The following is a 16,466-nucleotide window of genomic DNA, read 5'->3' as shown; positions in this document are numbered from 1 at the left end:
AGAATTAAAAATAAAATTCAACGATTATGTTGTTTGCTAGGCTAGTCCATAGAGTAAGGATAAAATATCTGAATGCTAGAGACAGCCCTCTTCCCTTCTAGATTATTTGTGTCTGCTTTCCTTTTCCAGCCTCCAAACAGCCAGATCATAAAATTACTGCCTGTAATGCACTTGGTCAAACACAGGTGAAGGAAACAAGAGATTCAAACTCACGTCTGCTCACGATAGCCAGTGTACTCACCGCCACTTATTACTTCACTGCAGGAGTCTCACTTCTTACCAGAAGCGTCTAAGAATTTTTAGTTCTTGGCATAAAGAATTGTGCTTTCAAAAAACAAATACTAGACCAGAACACGAAAAGCAACTTGAGAATTCTACTTCCTCCTAAAGGTCTTTAATAACCCCTGTAACTGTTGTATTTTCTGAGGCTGGCTTCCAGTATCAACTAGAAAGTTGGTAACTTTAACAAAGATTCTTGACGAAAAAAATACAAAGATTCTTGAAAGAGGACAATTTCGTCTGAACTGAAATGGGGCTATTTACTGGGAGCAGCAACAGAAAACTTTTTTTAATCAGAGAAACCACCTGAAAAGCAAGGTGAGGGGGTTCAAACACCCACAAGTCCAACAATAGAACGTTTTAGCCTATAGTCCAGTTGTTTTGCTGATTCCTACAAAATACTACCTGAACACAAGTAAAAAGGCACGCACCACCATGGAGGCTGGGGGTCTGCAGAACGCTGTCACGGGCACTGCTGTCAGCGTTTGCTAAAGGTCCCAGGTTTGCATGGATTTGCACATCAGCCCAGGCAGCCTCCTGGGAAGACTGCCTTCAAGAGCTGTCCTCCAATCACCATAAACTAGTTCTATATGCACATTTTAAAAGAATTCAGGACTAACCAGAAGCTTAGAGAAATGAAGAGAAACCATCCATTAATATATTTTATTCTACTCAGAAGGCAGCACATCTCAGTTCCATACTTTAAAAGGAAAACAACTGAGGGAAGGGACTGTATATCTAATGTTTACCTTGCACCCCCAAAGACCCAGTTCAGGCCGATTTGCCCTCCAGCTGCCAAATCAATACCTACCAACTTTGAATGTTTAATTTAGGCTGCACTGCTCAATTTTCAAGTTCATGTATCGACACCAACACGTTTCAAAGTCAGGAGCCATTAAAATAATAATTGGGGGTGAGTTGTCTACAGAAAATCAGGAAAATCGCTCCGCCTCAGAGGTTCAGAGGTGCCTTTTTAATATCTAAAGGTAAACATACACACTGACAGTTCTTCCTACCTAAACGACCCTCAATTATTTTAAAGACAATCAAGCAAATCATATATGGACTAGCATGTTCCACGGACTTCTGTCTTAATACAGTTATTAAAGCAACTCTTCTCCCTACCAACTAAACAGACGACATCCAACAAGGGACACTTTATATGTAATATTCTTTCATTCCTCCTCAGGGAAGAAAAAGCGTCGACCCATAAGGAAGAACGGAGGGCGACCAAAGAAGGGGAGAGGAAGAAAAAAGGAAGAGGAGAAGGGAATTGAAAATGACAAGGGTGAGCAAACCCGTTCACAAGCGAGCATCTGGCACTGACAGGAGGAACTGAGGACTGCGGGATGGCGCTACCGTCTGGAGGGAGGGCACCAGTTTGAAAATGGGAGGAACCGAAGACAATCCTATTGGGAGTGGGGGAGTAACTTATCTAACCAAAGTATTATTCCTGGATGCCTTGCTCTTTAATTTTCTATTAGTCACAGTTTGCTCCATTTTCGCAAGGGCAAAAATGTCACCAACTTAGTTTAAAATTTCCTAAATAAGGACAGACTAGGTTACTCCCAGATTTTTATTATGAAAACAGGTTCCAGCCTAAGCACCCAATTCAGGAGCCTCCCTCCAACAAGCCCAATGTGGTGTGGTTATAATCCCCAGGCCGAAACTGGGCCTGGGGCTGGGGCTGGGGCAAGGGTGTGGGACAACTCTGAGACCTTTCAGGTCCTGATCACTGTGGTAGGAACGCAAGTGATTATTTCAATTTTCTCCAAAGATTATTTTTTCAGGGCAGCCCAATAAACCCAATAATGCCCAGATTTACTAGAAAATTTTTTATTCATTTCCCCATGCACCAGAAAGTAAGCTAATAACATCCCACCGAGAGTGCTGTCGGGCCAAATCCCTCCACTGCCGCATGCACTACCAGGATAAATCTCCCTTCACTTGCCATTCCACCATCCACTTTAGGGCAAGACCCTGGGGACTGCTCCAGATTACCCCTCCGCACACAGTGTCACAGGCACAAGCCCGAGTGGCCCAATCAGTGCCAAGAAAAGAACAAACTAAAAAAGATTAATTCACAGATGTTCATGCATTTCACATACACTGTGCCCCATGGTCCGTTGCTAGGGCAACAGGAGACCACCAGTGCGAGCTTTATTGGCTTTATGAAGTGCGTCTCGGGGACTATAGTCCGAGAAATGCTGCATAATAATAGTGTGGCTTTTCTGAAGCCTTGTTTTGTGCTTATCCACATTTAACCTTCCCGAGTATTATAAAGAGCCATCGTTATGCACAGCCTTCAAACCCTCCCACCACCACCAAACTGCCTCAACTTTCTATCTAGAAACATTAAAATGCATCTCCTGGGGGTCCATTTTGGGAAGATCCATGTGAAACTGCTCCACCAGTTCCACAAAGGAAAAAAAGACCTACAAGCATTTAAAGATCACTATATTAGTGCAGCTGACCACATCAACGATTTCTGAGAACAGAAGCTACTACCAAACCAAAACGTGCACATGCCCCTTACTTTCTGTGCATGGGGAGGAACCTGGCTTTTGAACATCACAGTCAGTTTTAACCGGAAGGAACAGGAGAACCAGCAAGCCTTACCGGGCCGAAGTCTCTTCCTATCTAGCAGAACTTTCTGTGATGATGGGAATGTTCCATACCTGCACTGGTGTGGCAGCCACGGATGGCTGCTGAGCACATGAAGTGTGGCTAGTGCAACGGAGAAATCAGTTTGTAAAATTTTATTTCATTTCAACAAATTTAAATTTAAAATGCTTCACATGGCCAGTGGCTACCGTATTCACGCAGTTTTAGAGGCTTACCGAGACAACTAAGCACGTTTTAAAAAGTTCACAAAATGCTGTCTCTTCATGCTTTTAGTTTTTGCTTAATTAACACAAATATAACTCCAAGTAAATATACACAGAACAGTATTCACGACTGGCTGTCACTCACTGTGCTGGCTCCAAACAGCCCCCCAGCGGTGGCCTAATCAGCCGGGTTCTTTGTCCAACAGGCCCAGGGACGAAGACTGACTTCCCCTCCTCCCCCACCCCACCCACCCCAACCCAGGGTGGGAGGTTAAAATCACAAATGTCACAACTCTCAGAGCAGTAGCACAGATCAAGTGTTAATCTAAAGGGAAGGGGTGGGTGAGGGGGAGAATACAGGCTGGCTGGGTGAGGGAGGATCTGGAATGAAGAGGAGAAAAATAAAGCCAGTGAATAGATCAATAGAAGCAACAGCTTACATTCAGATTCACAGGAGAAAGAACACACTGAGACAATCATTTCCTGGGAAAAGCTCAAGCCTAATGAGAATTTACTCTGCTCCTTTATGTGACAACCAGCCCTTTTGTGGCACGGGCTTCCTGACTGACAGGAACCCAGGGCCCCTTAATAGGATTTCCATATTATTTCCAACACCTGCCCAGAAGTTATTTGTTTACATTGAAGGAGGCAAGATTCTCAAATCAGACATCTGCTTCTAGTTCAGGCATATCTTAGGAAACCATCTAGAAAGCAGCTTTGTTACCATGGTGACATTTTTATTTTCCGCCTTTAGTTGGCTCAAAACATTAGCATTTCCAATTTTATTTTGTTGTTCAAAAGGCCAAATGTCGCTCAAGAAAACAGAAGTTTAAAGAAAGACAAATGAAGAGAATACTCAAAAATTTCTATAATTAAAATGACCATAAGAAATAAATAAAAATGAGAGGTGTTATTATATCGCCTACTGGCCTCTCTCATTGGGTGGCATCACTAACCTGTTTACCTCCCTCCTCCCCTCTCCTCCTCCCCTTATATCTGAACACTCAGCAACTTGAAAAGTACCAGTTTTGAAAGACAGATTCAAGAATCCTGAGGGTGTGATACAATTAAATAATGAGTCCATTTCCATGAAAAAGAATTCCTCTTGCTCACCCTATCACCATCTTAGAAAGCTCACTTACAAGGACAATACTTAAGACATTTTAACTTCCACCCCACTGCAATTCAGTACAAGGGTCGGGGGGGGGGGGGGGGGGGATGTGAAGGACAGGAAAGCATAAGCTTTTCTTGAACATTTAGTGGTTGAGGAAGGGATGGAATATTCAACAGCCAGGGAAGAAAGGTAGATTATGTGGGAGGGGGTTCCGTACAAGTATATGTGGCTGTTTCGCGAGGGGCTGAAGCCCAACTACAGGCACTGGGGATCCCACGGGCGGGGGGTGCTTAATCACCAACTACGACTATCACAAATAAACAGAAATCTAAGTTACAATACTAGTGAGGGAAGCCCAAAATGTTTTTTATAGCACTGTAATTTACTACAGGCAGAAATAATTGGATTGGTTCTGAGCAGCGAATCCAATAAAGTTAAAGTAACAGTACTTTGGGTCGATTTTTAGATTCAAAGTAAAACAACTAAGTATTCAACTCTAAGATTTAAAGTTTTGATCTGAAAGATCTAAGCAGCATTTAGTCTTGAAATACGATTTTATTACTTTCATTTAGTGGCAAGCTTATTTCAGAGAATCTAAAATGCTTGCAGGAAGTACTACTCAGCCCTCAGCACACTTCCTATCTAGTCCTCTTTCATGAGACCCAAACTGTGTTCAATCCTGTCCCAGAGCAGCTGTCATGGTAAAAATTAGATATGATTCCTCTTTACATCTGAAAATACAACCCTTAGTGATGGCCCCCAGGTGTAGGAAGCCTTTAACCTAAAAGATACATGAATTACTTCAAACCATCATAGAACAAAATATGTAAGTTGGATACAGGTAAATGGAAGGATTACCAGAGGGAATGATTCAAGAAAGCTTGAGAAGTGAGAGTATGCAGCTACCCCGGGTGATCTTATAATTTTGCCAGAGTAGGTTATGAGTTAAGTGTTACTGGAAGAATACAAAAAAAGATGGTGAACAATTCTTTGACTTCTTTTGGTAGAATTACCTGCATTTTGAGAAACCAAAGCTCTTGAAATTAAAGTGCTAGTTAAAACGTTTCAATACGTCTTGGGCCCCTCTAAATTTTTTTTTAAAATGTTAGATATTAACCTTACCATGCAATAGTTTCCATGAAATAATTAAGAAATTTAGACACATTAAACACCAGGATGAAAATGTTTGTTTAATAAATAAGAGGGCTGGATCATGGAGGAATAGAAACCACCCCTGCCAAAAATCAGTTGGGGAAGGCAGACTCCACCACCAACCCACCCCTGTTAATTACTATTTGTTCTGCCTGGGTGATCGGTGGTGGAGGAGGGCACAGCAAACAAGCACCGTCTCCCCCAGTCACATCATTAATCCATTCATGCTTGCCACCTGAGGACCAGCTATGCCCTAAAGATATTTATTCATCTGTTCGACAAACAAACAATTACAACATATTTTCTGGAATTAGGGCACCTGTTACATTTCACACAGCTCACATGCCTAGAGGCAGGTATCAATTAATACTGAACAAATTACTGCATCATAAACCCACAGAACAAAAGTTCCTGGTTGTCCTTTGATAAGGTAACTCTAAATAGTAAAATACACATTAGAAACAAATACTTCTATAAATAACAAAAAAGCAACAATGATGCTGAAACATTTAATTTCGTTACCGTCTTATTTTGTAAAATTGAAAAGAGTTAAACATTGAATGCTTGAGAGGCATACATTAAAACATTAAACCATCCCCTTACCCTCAACCCCCCAAATGAAATACAATTACCACCGTGTTTATTTAGCTAATGGTATAACCAACTTTAATGATGAAACATACCCTATGGAATAAGATTTTTATTGTAAAATTCACTTGCAGGATGGAACTGAATTACTTAAGAAACCATCTAATTCCAAATGCCTGAAAAAATACCCAGCATTATACCTTTGAGATCCAGGGAAGTTAAACTGACTTGCCACTGACACACAGCTTACTAGAGGGAGCAAGGATTCCCAGCAGGGTCTGGATTTTCCTAATTCTATTATAATTCGCCTTCTTAGCTAAGCCTAGATTTGTCTTCCTATACAGTTCCAACAAAAAAGATTAAGATTCTTGCCCTCAAGGAGCTAAAAATTTAATGGGAGAGAACTTTATTCAGTTGGGGCACAGGGCATCTATAGGACACAACCCACAAGGACACAGATGTACTTGACATACTTAAAAAATTCTACTTAAAAATCTATTTTTAAAGGCCTGTCAAGCAATACTTATGTCTGGAAAGTGGGGCTGGACTTCAAATAAACATCACAGTCTGTGTTTGAAGGTTAAAGGATACAAAGGGAATTCTGTTTATCAATGATCAGCATCATTTCTAGATATTTTACTCCCTTGTTTATTAATAAATTTCATTAAACTGTTTATAGCCAACAATTACGTGCAAACCTAGGGATCATTCTTCTACCCATTTTCCCAGCATAAGAAAAAGACTTTTCCTGGCATGATTCAGCAGAAAGTATTCTTGCCACCACAAGGAAGCACAAAGAGACACCTAGAATATGGGCCATTCTACAGAAGGCTAGACCAGGTTCTTCTAACAAGTCAATGGCATATGAAAAATCTTCAAAGTGAAGGAAACACTTAAATTAAAAGAGACCTGAGAGATATTAAAATGAAATGGATCCTCTTTGGACCCCATTTCAGGCCAACCAATTATTGGAATTCATCAAAGATGTTTGCTTATAGGCTGGATATTAGAAGCTGTCAAATAATTACTTTTATTGAGTGTTTAAAGGCAGTATGTCTGTTATTGGGTGTCTATTTCTAGGCAAAAAAAAAAAAAAAAAGGGTCTATTATTTAAAGAGATGTGTTCATTTTACATCCTGAAGTACATAAAGGCAAATGCATGCTATCCGGGTTTGCTTTAAAATACTTCAGCAAAGAAATAAAGGAATAGATTAAAATGTGCCTCAAAATTGGTAACTCTTACACACTGATGTTCAGTATATGGAGGATCTTTGCACTAGTATTTCTACTTCTAAGTACATTTCAAATTTTTATTAATGAAGAATCAGACTGGATCACGCAGAAAGCTTTTCTTTGAGGGCAGTCCTGGCTATGTGACCTTGGACAGGGCCTTAACACCTCCAAGCCTTTCTTCACATCTGAAAAGAGACTAGCACATGCCACCCACCTTCCCAGTTGAAATCTGAACTATGACTTACACATGCAAGCAGCGGGACTGAGTAGGAATCCACCTTATTGTTCCCCTAGGTCAGAGTGGATAAGATGCAGTGTCCAAGTTACACTCCTGAATTAGCTTCTTTTCTCAGATTACTGATGACTGAGGGAAAAAACAGGACATAATGCAAGCCCGAAAACAGTTTAAGTTTGGTGGTGGTGTTTTTGCTTTATTTTTCATTTTTTGTTTATACCCTTCTCCTTGGTGTTCTATAGATTTCATCTATTCCTCTTTTTAATCTAGTCTCCTCTTACTTTTATGCCTTTGTCTTTCTATAACATGTCCTTTTAAAGTCTATAGTAATGAAAATCAATCCCACCCAGCTTTCTCCTGAAAGGTAAAATTACAAAATTCTTATTTTGAACAGGTGCATGTGGGGGTGGTTTAAAAACACAACCCCCTGGACCATTTGGTTATCCCCTCTCCCACTGCTCCCCCTCTTTCTTTCTCAAGTGGCTTCTTCTCCAACTTTCTCACACACAAGACATGCCAAAGGGTTAAACATAAAAGGCACACTCTTTTTGGACTGTTACTCCTTTCAGACAGGAAAAACAAAAACAAAAAAACACCAAATCACACAGGTCACACAAGATCCTGGAACAGAACCTTAACCATTAAGTCTTGATGTACAAAGCGAAGTGGCAAACGGAAGTAATCATTCTGTTAGTTCAGGCTAAAAACCCACTTTCACCTGTAACACCCAACTAATGAGATAAAAGTGCTTTCTTGGCCTGAATCACATACTTCAATTTTTACATAAAAACAGCCTTAGTCTAATTGTCTATTAATAAACATTTATTGCCAACAGGAAATAATTGGAGATGAGATGAAAAGCAACGTATGATGTTTTAGTCATCTGCACAGAATAAACACCAAATGCAGCTGAGGCAGAATGAACAGGCATTGTCTTAGATGTGACTAATGACCAGATTAGTAGGAAAACCCTTAAACAAAAACAAAGAATTCACACGGGGTGGGGGACACACAGTATGTACACTCATAGAAAAGCATTTAGCTTGAAAAACAGCCAAATCTAAATTTAGAAAAGTAAAGTGCACCATCCTTACTTACACTAGCAAAGATCACAAAAATTATCAAGTTCAGTACTGGCGGATTGTGTGAGAACAAACACGGCCTTTTAAGATGGTACACTGTTTCTGGAGATTAATCTGGCAGTGCACAAGTCGCTAAAAATGATCGTACTCTGATGATGCACATAGCACTTCGGGAAAGACTATCCAATGAAATAAGAAAAGCACCACCACTTTGTAGGAAAAAAAATGTACTTGTGCTCTATTTTACAAATAAAAAATGGCAAATCCTTCCCAGGTCTCACTCAAGGAGGTGACTGCATTTGGGATAAAAAACAGGACACATAACATACATTAAAAGGACTAATGAAATAATAAAGTATGCACAATAATATCAATTTGGGAGTGGCCACGGAGCTTATCAACAGTTGGTGACAGTGAATTTTGCTATTTCTATTGAAACTCGTCTTGATCTGGGTATCCGTTATTTGCTAGAAGGTATTAGAGATGTGTAGGCATTTGCGGTTAATAAGACTAATTTCTCAACCTCAAATTCCTAGCAAGTTTTGGGTACTTAGCCTTCATAGTTCTGAATCAATACCCTCCCATCAGCCACTCAGATGAGAAAGATAATGATATGAGGAATGTAATGACTTCTCTTCATGAACTGGTACCACCAGCAACTGGGCAGCTCCTGGCAGCACATGGAAATGTCTGCTCTGTCACCACTTTGAAGCCAACCAACTTTTACCCCTTTGCCACCAGGAGGCATGAGCACTGGAAGATTCCACCATCCCAGAAAATGCTTCCTTGGTTTCGCTTCTGTTGTTTCAAGGGATGAGAGAAATGGTACTAAACATTCCAGAAGATGGTGAGAAAGCCCCCAGTCAGGAGAGAGAGGTAGGAGCCTCATTTCGGGGGTCCTCTTGGGACAGCTAAATTTGGGCCTTCCAACCTACCACCAAGGACAAGAGTGGATCATGGTCCATGTTTCTGGGGCTTCGCTTTGGACACATGGAGTTACTAGATAGTCAAATGACGAGCAGACGCCCTAAACTCTTATCCTCAACAGCCCTAGAATACACACCGTTCTGGTTTCTCATCATCAAATAAACTTGATTCTTGGGCTCCCACAGTGCTTTCTCCTTTAGGTCCATATTTACATTCTCTAGCCTTGTTGAAAAACTTCAGATACAGGTCTGTAAATAAAAGGCTTAGGAATGAACTTGGCTCCTGGAGCTATAGAAAACAAGATCAATAAAGCCAATAGCATGTGGTTTAGTGGCCACAGAACTTCCTAGAAGAGAAAGGAAAAGGAAGAAAAAAGCCCAACACTTTAACAAGTGAATTTCTCTCATTTTACTTGACACCTAAAAAGGTAAAACACCTTAATTACCTGAATCTTTACAGTAAGTTTAAATTACATTTTATGAGCTATTCTGAAATCTGCCCTGTTTAATAATCTGTAACGTCAAGAAAACATTTTAAAGTGTCTCTCACAATTAAACCCATCCACAACCTTGTATAAATCAAAATTTTGCTACCATATCAAAATGTTACACTGGGGCTGTATAACATTGCCCACATCCTCATTACATGCAACACTAATTACTACCAGCAGATTCAGAATTTTCTGCACATTAAAGGCTTTTAGAGGAGCTATAAAAAATTTCAGGCACCATTAATTTAAATTTGTATTGAAATTTCCTTTTGACAGATGGCCAAAAATTACTTATTATTTAGAGTACCAGAGCTGCCTGTTTGCACATTAGAAGAGGAAAGGGAAAAATTAAAAGCAAGAAGGAAATTTATGTCACGTTCATTACCTGTGAAATGTTAAGGAGCATTATCCTGCATGAATAAATTATTTCATACAAGCCTGACTCCAGCTGCAGGCAACTGGCACGCTCCGGCTGATAAAAACCATCTCAAGTCACACAGCAGACAATCATAAAAAGCCCCTCTTAACCAGGAGCCACTTAAGGGAGGATGAGGACGATCAATGGAACAAGCACCTAACCGCTTCTCTGAGCATCACAGAACACATTTACGAAAATTAGCAAACTTGTTTCACCTTGCAAAGCCACAGCACAGCCCTAAACCCGACACAACTTCAAATCTTGAGAACCGTACCCAACAGGAACATCTGTTTATAGCTACCATTCCATAATAAATCAAGGCCAAATCATCCACCCCTATTTCCTCTTTGTTTTCCCCCTGGCTTCTAGCTACGTAGACACTCACTCCCAGACTCATCCTGAATGATTATAGATGATTTCAAAATACACCCTGGTCTGGCATAAGGGAATATAAAATGTAATTGACACAAAAGTGTGCACTGGAGTATAAATATTTTCACAGTCTTCTCAGAGTGGGGCTGGAGAAGAGGCTTTTGTTTAGTTCACTGGCCTGCCTAAAGGTATGTATTTATCATAAGAAGGCAGGGAATGTTTATATCGTTGGCCCCAGAATAACTAGACAGGCTTTCCAAGGGCTGCTATCAGCTAATTCTGGTCAGTGCATTTACTTACCACTTCCTAAGTACACATGTGTGGAACACTCATATCAAAATCGCTTCTTTTAATCTAGGTCCTGATATGCATATTACACAACAAAACACACAACTGTAAAAGCGTAATTAAATAAGTCAGTGTGTGCAGTTCCAATTGTAAATGTTGACATTTCTATAGGCGTACAGATGCCCTTTCAAATTACAAAGACTCTTGAAGGGTAAAATAGATACACTTAATTTTTATTTTCCATTATGTAAGGGTTTTGGAAAAAAGGACAGAGAGTAAAGAGGCGTTCAAAGGGACAGCACAGGTGGTTCTAGGGGAAGATTTTAGTCTTCATACACATAACTTCATTAAAAACTACAAGAGATGTAACTGCCTATGCTCCAGAACAACTGTTGCAAAATACAAGGAAAGGACTTGACAGCATCTGGGCACTGGCCAATGCCTGAGAACGGCCTTGTCCTTTTAATCTTTACAAAATACAACACATACATGTAGGCAATTATGCATAACACACTGGCATATTTACATCGTGCCTGGCTCAAAAGTGATCAAGCAATTTTCATGCCTTCCTCACTTCCTGCCGTGGTAGCCTGTTTTTCTCGTTTAGCTTACTCTATAAATTCAGGCATCCTCAGCACACCCCATTCTGGTGTTGCACAATCACATCCAAATAATTAGGCCCTAAATACTTTTCCTCTTTCCCTACAACTTGTCTGTAAAGAGATACAGAAGCAGATAAGAGAGATGCAAAACCTAAGGAGAATAACTTGCTATACTGGAAAACAAGATGTTGTTAAATAAATAAATATCTTTCTGGCAGAGAAGAATGCTTTTATACATTTTGTTAGGGCGTCTTGTAGGATAGAACTGTTTTCTAAAATGAGACTAATGTATATTTCTTATAAATCAATTTATTTACTTTTCATTATTATTTATCTTATAGCCAAAGCCTAACTGAAAAAAAAGTAGTTATTCTTCCTCACATAGCAAGACATAATAAAAGAAGCAACGTGAGCCAGATCTTCCATAGTTCCATCCTGGGCTACAAATCCAATTGTGATAGAAAAATGAGACCAATATTTTCAAAAATCTCAACCACACGACTGAAAGTAATCAAAAATACAGTTAACCACGGTTTGGTAAAGCCCACCAAATCATTCTGTGAATCTCCAAGAATCCATAACCAGATTTATTCACATCATTTAGAGACCTTTAAGCCATTCATTCATCTGTGAATTGGAGTCCTACCTTGATGGAGTCTCTGTCTGTAGGCCAAACAGCAACAGCACAGGTGGTGGGAAGAAGGAGAAAGAAAGTACCAGTTAGTTTACATAAAATCATACATTTATCAAACTTCATCTCTGTTAAATAATAAATGGCACAGATGTCATCTTTGCAGTAAAGTTAATTATTAATACTATTCAACCAGATCCACAAAGCACCAATCTACTCTGACACAAATTCAGAAACCAAAGCTGGCTAATTCAGATTATTTATACTCCTTATCGACTTGTCCACTTAAGAAAGTGTTCACCGTCATGCTTCAGCTCTGGATCATAGCATTAATGTAACTGGATGAGAAATACTACAGTGTTTCCAACATCAGAGATGGGAAATTTATGTTTATGTGATAAAAATCATTTACCCAAGATTATAATTCATGGTAATGACACTGAAACAGGAGTAGATATGAGGTTGTAATTATAACCACACCCTTCTAACCAATGAACCACCCATGTGCTAACTAAATTCCCACAAAGGAATGCTGGGAGAGACTTCTTCATTTGCTTTTCTGCCACTAACTAATAAAAAGTATTAGTAAGCACCATACAAACATACGGTCACACCAAAATATCTCTGAACCATTCATATACTTTAATGGAGGGAGGAAACCAATCTAGAAGGAGCACAACTGTCCTTTAAATCAATTATTCGCATAACAATTGTGTTGGTCTTATAGGAAGAAATGAGTTAATTTCATGCTTGTAGACAGCCTGTGTGAGAGAGGTAGTTAAACCAACAGATTTCATTAATTTGGGCTGTACTTTCTCCATTACTAAGACTACTAAAATTGTTTTCTTACCTGAGAGATTTTTACTGCACCATATAGGCTGATCTGATTTATAAATAATAATTGACTCTGTCAAATTATCAAGTGAGTCTTTATCAGTAAGTCCTTCCCCAAAACAGAATAGGTCAAAATTAGCTATTAAGGCCACTCACTATTTCAAACACAGAGCACTGTGGGATTTCATTACCGATTCAGACTTGGGGAACATAGGAGGTGGGTAGCAAGGGGTCAAAGGCAGTAACCAGGAACCAGGACCCCTTGCCTTTGGGGACTGCATTCACTGTTGCAAACCACTAGGGGATCCTTTGGAAAAAGATTGCTTCCAATCATTCATTTACCTTCCAGCAGAAATCCTCTGTGTAGTCACTGGGAAAATTAAATCCAGAGACAGAATAAACAACAGTATCTGGAACCCACACTCAGTGGTGGGCAGGTAACAGCAGGCTGACATCTTGAGGGAATCACTCACCTCTTTGGTGATCATTGTCATGGTGCTTCTTCTCATCTTTAATTGGAAGGTGGGACTGGCCTCCCAGGGCGCTGGAGAGGGCCAGAAGGCTGGCACTGCTCCCGATGGGTGGAATGGCAGGGGGCTGAAGTCCCGAAGGGTGTGGGGTCAGAGGCACCGGCAGACCATGTCCATGTGATAAATGCTGGGCCTGGAGTTGTTGCTGCTGTGAGGAATGAGACAAAGATATTGAACTTGTTCCCTATATCCACACCCCCCTGCAAAAAAGAAAAGAGGTGCAAAAGGATCATGGAAAACCCAACACCCACGAGGGAGAGATTTAGCCTTCATATACAAATTTTTTAGAAAGGGAGGGAGGGAGATGTAGAGTGGAGAAATGCTCTTTTTTCCTTAGATTTGGGGGTTTCGCACCGTACTGTAAGGAACTTAATTTTTAAATAGTGAAATTAGCTAAGTACCTTTTAATAGCTGAAACTCAGATTTCTTCAACAAAATGTCTGTATTTTGTTCTACCAAACATACGGCCTTGCTATCGTACATTTCTAATCAAAACATATACGTGACTGTTAAAGCAGTTATGTTGAACAAAAAAAGCTGAAAATTGAGAAAATTAGTGTTAAACAGTTCTCCCAGAACCGCTGCACAGCATGCAGCGAGAGTTAATTTGAAAGAGAAAACCTGAATTAACAACCCAGAAAAGGAAACTGGTTGCAGCCACCGTTTTAAGCCCTTTAAGTAAGTGTCCTCAGCGGTACTTGAGCAAATTACTAAAGAAAATCTAATGTAGCAAGGCTGGGGTCCTCCTGTAGGCTTGCTCAATAATGCTGAAATAATTGGGCACTCTGTGCACGTTTAGTGATGCTCGAATGGAAAGCTAGAGGCCTGCCCTCGCACTCTTCTCCAGCGGCCGCCTCTGTGTTGTGACAGGTTTATCTGAGTGGGACTGTGATGCATGCACCGGTAACCGTGCTGACAAGAGTTTAAAGTCATTTTCCCCAGCACACTGGCGACACATGGAGAAAGCCCTCGAGAGGCTGCAACGGGAGTGCCGGACCTCAGCAGAGGCCGCATCACGCTCAGCAACAGCAACTGCTCTGGGCAGGCCTTGCTGCCTCCTCGCAGTGCGGAGGGGAGGGGGAGGGGACGGGAGGACTCCAAGTTAAACGCGTCCCTCCACAGGCACCCCCTTCCCCTGGAGACCCTGCTTCATGGTGCTCCAGGAGAACAAGCGCTGAGGAAGTCTCAGACTAACTTTTGTACTGATTACGTTTTAATTAATGCCTCCAAGTAAATCACTTGTCAGATCGATCCTATGACAGCCCAATAGTCTTCTAGAATCTTTCCAAGTAGGACTGTGTATGCTGTTCCCCTTCACTGATAAAAAGGATCTTGAAATGCCTTTTTTTTTAATAAATACTTCAAAGAAAAAAGTGCATTATTTTTTCTCCTCCCCAAATCACTTTTATTTCCTTCCTCTTTCCCTCTACCCATCTTCCTGTGTCTGACTATAGAAGTCAAAGTATAGCACTAATTAGCTCTTTTCTCCAATTGACCTGCAACTATTTTCTGGCTACATGCACTTAAAATATAGTCAATAAAGTACTAACGCTTTTTTTTTTTTTAAGTACTAACACTTTTAAAAAAGCAAGTTTACATATATAAAATCGAAAAATCGGAGCAGTGATTCGGATATTCCACCAACCCACGCCCACGCTACAGTCCTGCAAAGCACTACCTAACTAGATAGTTCGACACGGTGTATTTCTCCTTTTGAGTAGCCAAGATCATGTTCGTAATTCTTTACATACTGTAACTTAGCTGTTACCAGAAAGTATGAGCACACGATCATATTTTCTAAATGTGCAGAAAATAACGTCTATGAAGAAAACAAGGCCTTTAGGTAAACATACGGCCAATTTATTTCAAAACCTTATTCAACTGCGATCACTAGAAACTGCTCCGACTCCCTATCTCCTCTAAATCTCCTAATACTTCCTGTGTATGGGTCGGGCACGCAGCCACTTTGTACCTCAGATCAGAGTTCAATTGGCGAGCATTTATTAAGAGCCTGCGAAGGTGTCTCTCTTATCCCCCTTCCTAGACTCCACGCTCTGTGAGTCTACATCTGAGGCAAACCCTAGCGGCCTGCAGGCAATGAAACTCAGGTTACCTGGACAATCCCAAAATATGTACGTCGGTTTCATTAGACATTTAAAAAAAAAAAGTCTCAGCCAAAAACAATAGCTTCAATGATCCAGGTGTCTCACTTCGATTTTTCTCAGGACAAAAAATAAGTACTATCACCCTCATTTATCTACCCAACCAGGAACGTTTCAAAGGCAGAAAAGATACCCCGAGTCTGTTGCACATGCCATTCACAGTAGAGACTTTCCGAAAGCCTCACTATCCCCCCTCAAAGTAGTCTGACACTAGCTTCTCCTCTTCTCCCCAGAATCTGTCCATCTCTGAGGAAGGAGGGCCCTTTTCCTGTCTGAGGCCGAGACCCTTCCCTGTCCACACAGGCTGTGTCAGCTATCCATCCCTCTTCCTTTCAGTGCTGCTGATTCTCCAGGGCTCTCCCCTACCTCCAGGTGTTCTGTCACTGATTTTGTCCTGCTAGCCAGCTGGATACCAGCAGCCCTAGCATTTTGTTTAAGATGAACTGCCTAGCGAACACCGAAAGAACCCGGGGTAGCACTTTTTTAGGAGGGAAAAAACACTGTATTTTAATCACTTTTTGTGTCCTCCACTGCCCCGACACAGTGCCCTGCACATAACTGCCACTTGATCAATGTTTGTTAAATTTAATTAAAATAACCTTCTTTTGCCCTCTTCGGCTACTGGCCTATATATATACATATATATATATCCTTGACTTTGCACAGCCAAACTTCTCTAAAAACTAGTGTAAATTTGCTCT

General features: G+C 40.6%; 1 protein-coding gene across 6 annotated transcripts in view; it reads right to left on the bottom strand.

Annotated features, from left to right (window-relative positions):
- LOC113269823 (transducin-like enhancer protein 4) overlaps nucleotides 1-16,466 on the bottom strand; it is a 139,585-nt gene that overhangs the window by 55,225 nt on the left and 67,894 nt on the right. For 4 of the 6 annotated variants that reach the window (XM_026518793.4, XM_044391092.3, XM_057305547.1 and 1 more), the window contains 2 exons: nucleotides 13,547-13,751; nucleotides 12,255-12,271 (listed from right to left, as the gene is read on the bottom strand). In XM_026518793.4, the coding sequence (XP_026374578.1) occupies nucleotides 12,255-12,271; nucleotides 13,547-13,751 (222 nt within the window). The remainder of the gene's footprint in view (nucleotides 1-12,254; nucleotides 12,272-13,546; nucleotides 13,752-16,466) is intronic. The other 2 variants (XM_026518794.4, XM_057305546.1) reach the window with 1 other exon arrangement.

This window comes from Ursus arctos, unplaced genomic scaffold, assembly GCF_023065955.2.
Source record: "Ursus arctos isolate Adak ecotype North America unplaced genomic scaffold, UrsArc2.0 scaffold_33, whole genome shotgun sequence".
Taxonomy (NCBI): Eukaryota; Metazoa; Chordata; class Mammalia; order Carnivora; family Ursidae; genus Ursus; species Ursus arctos.
Note: the sequence above shows the minus strand (reverse complement) of the source record. Positions and strands in the feature narration are given on the sequence as shown.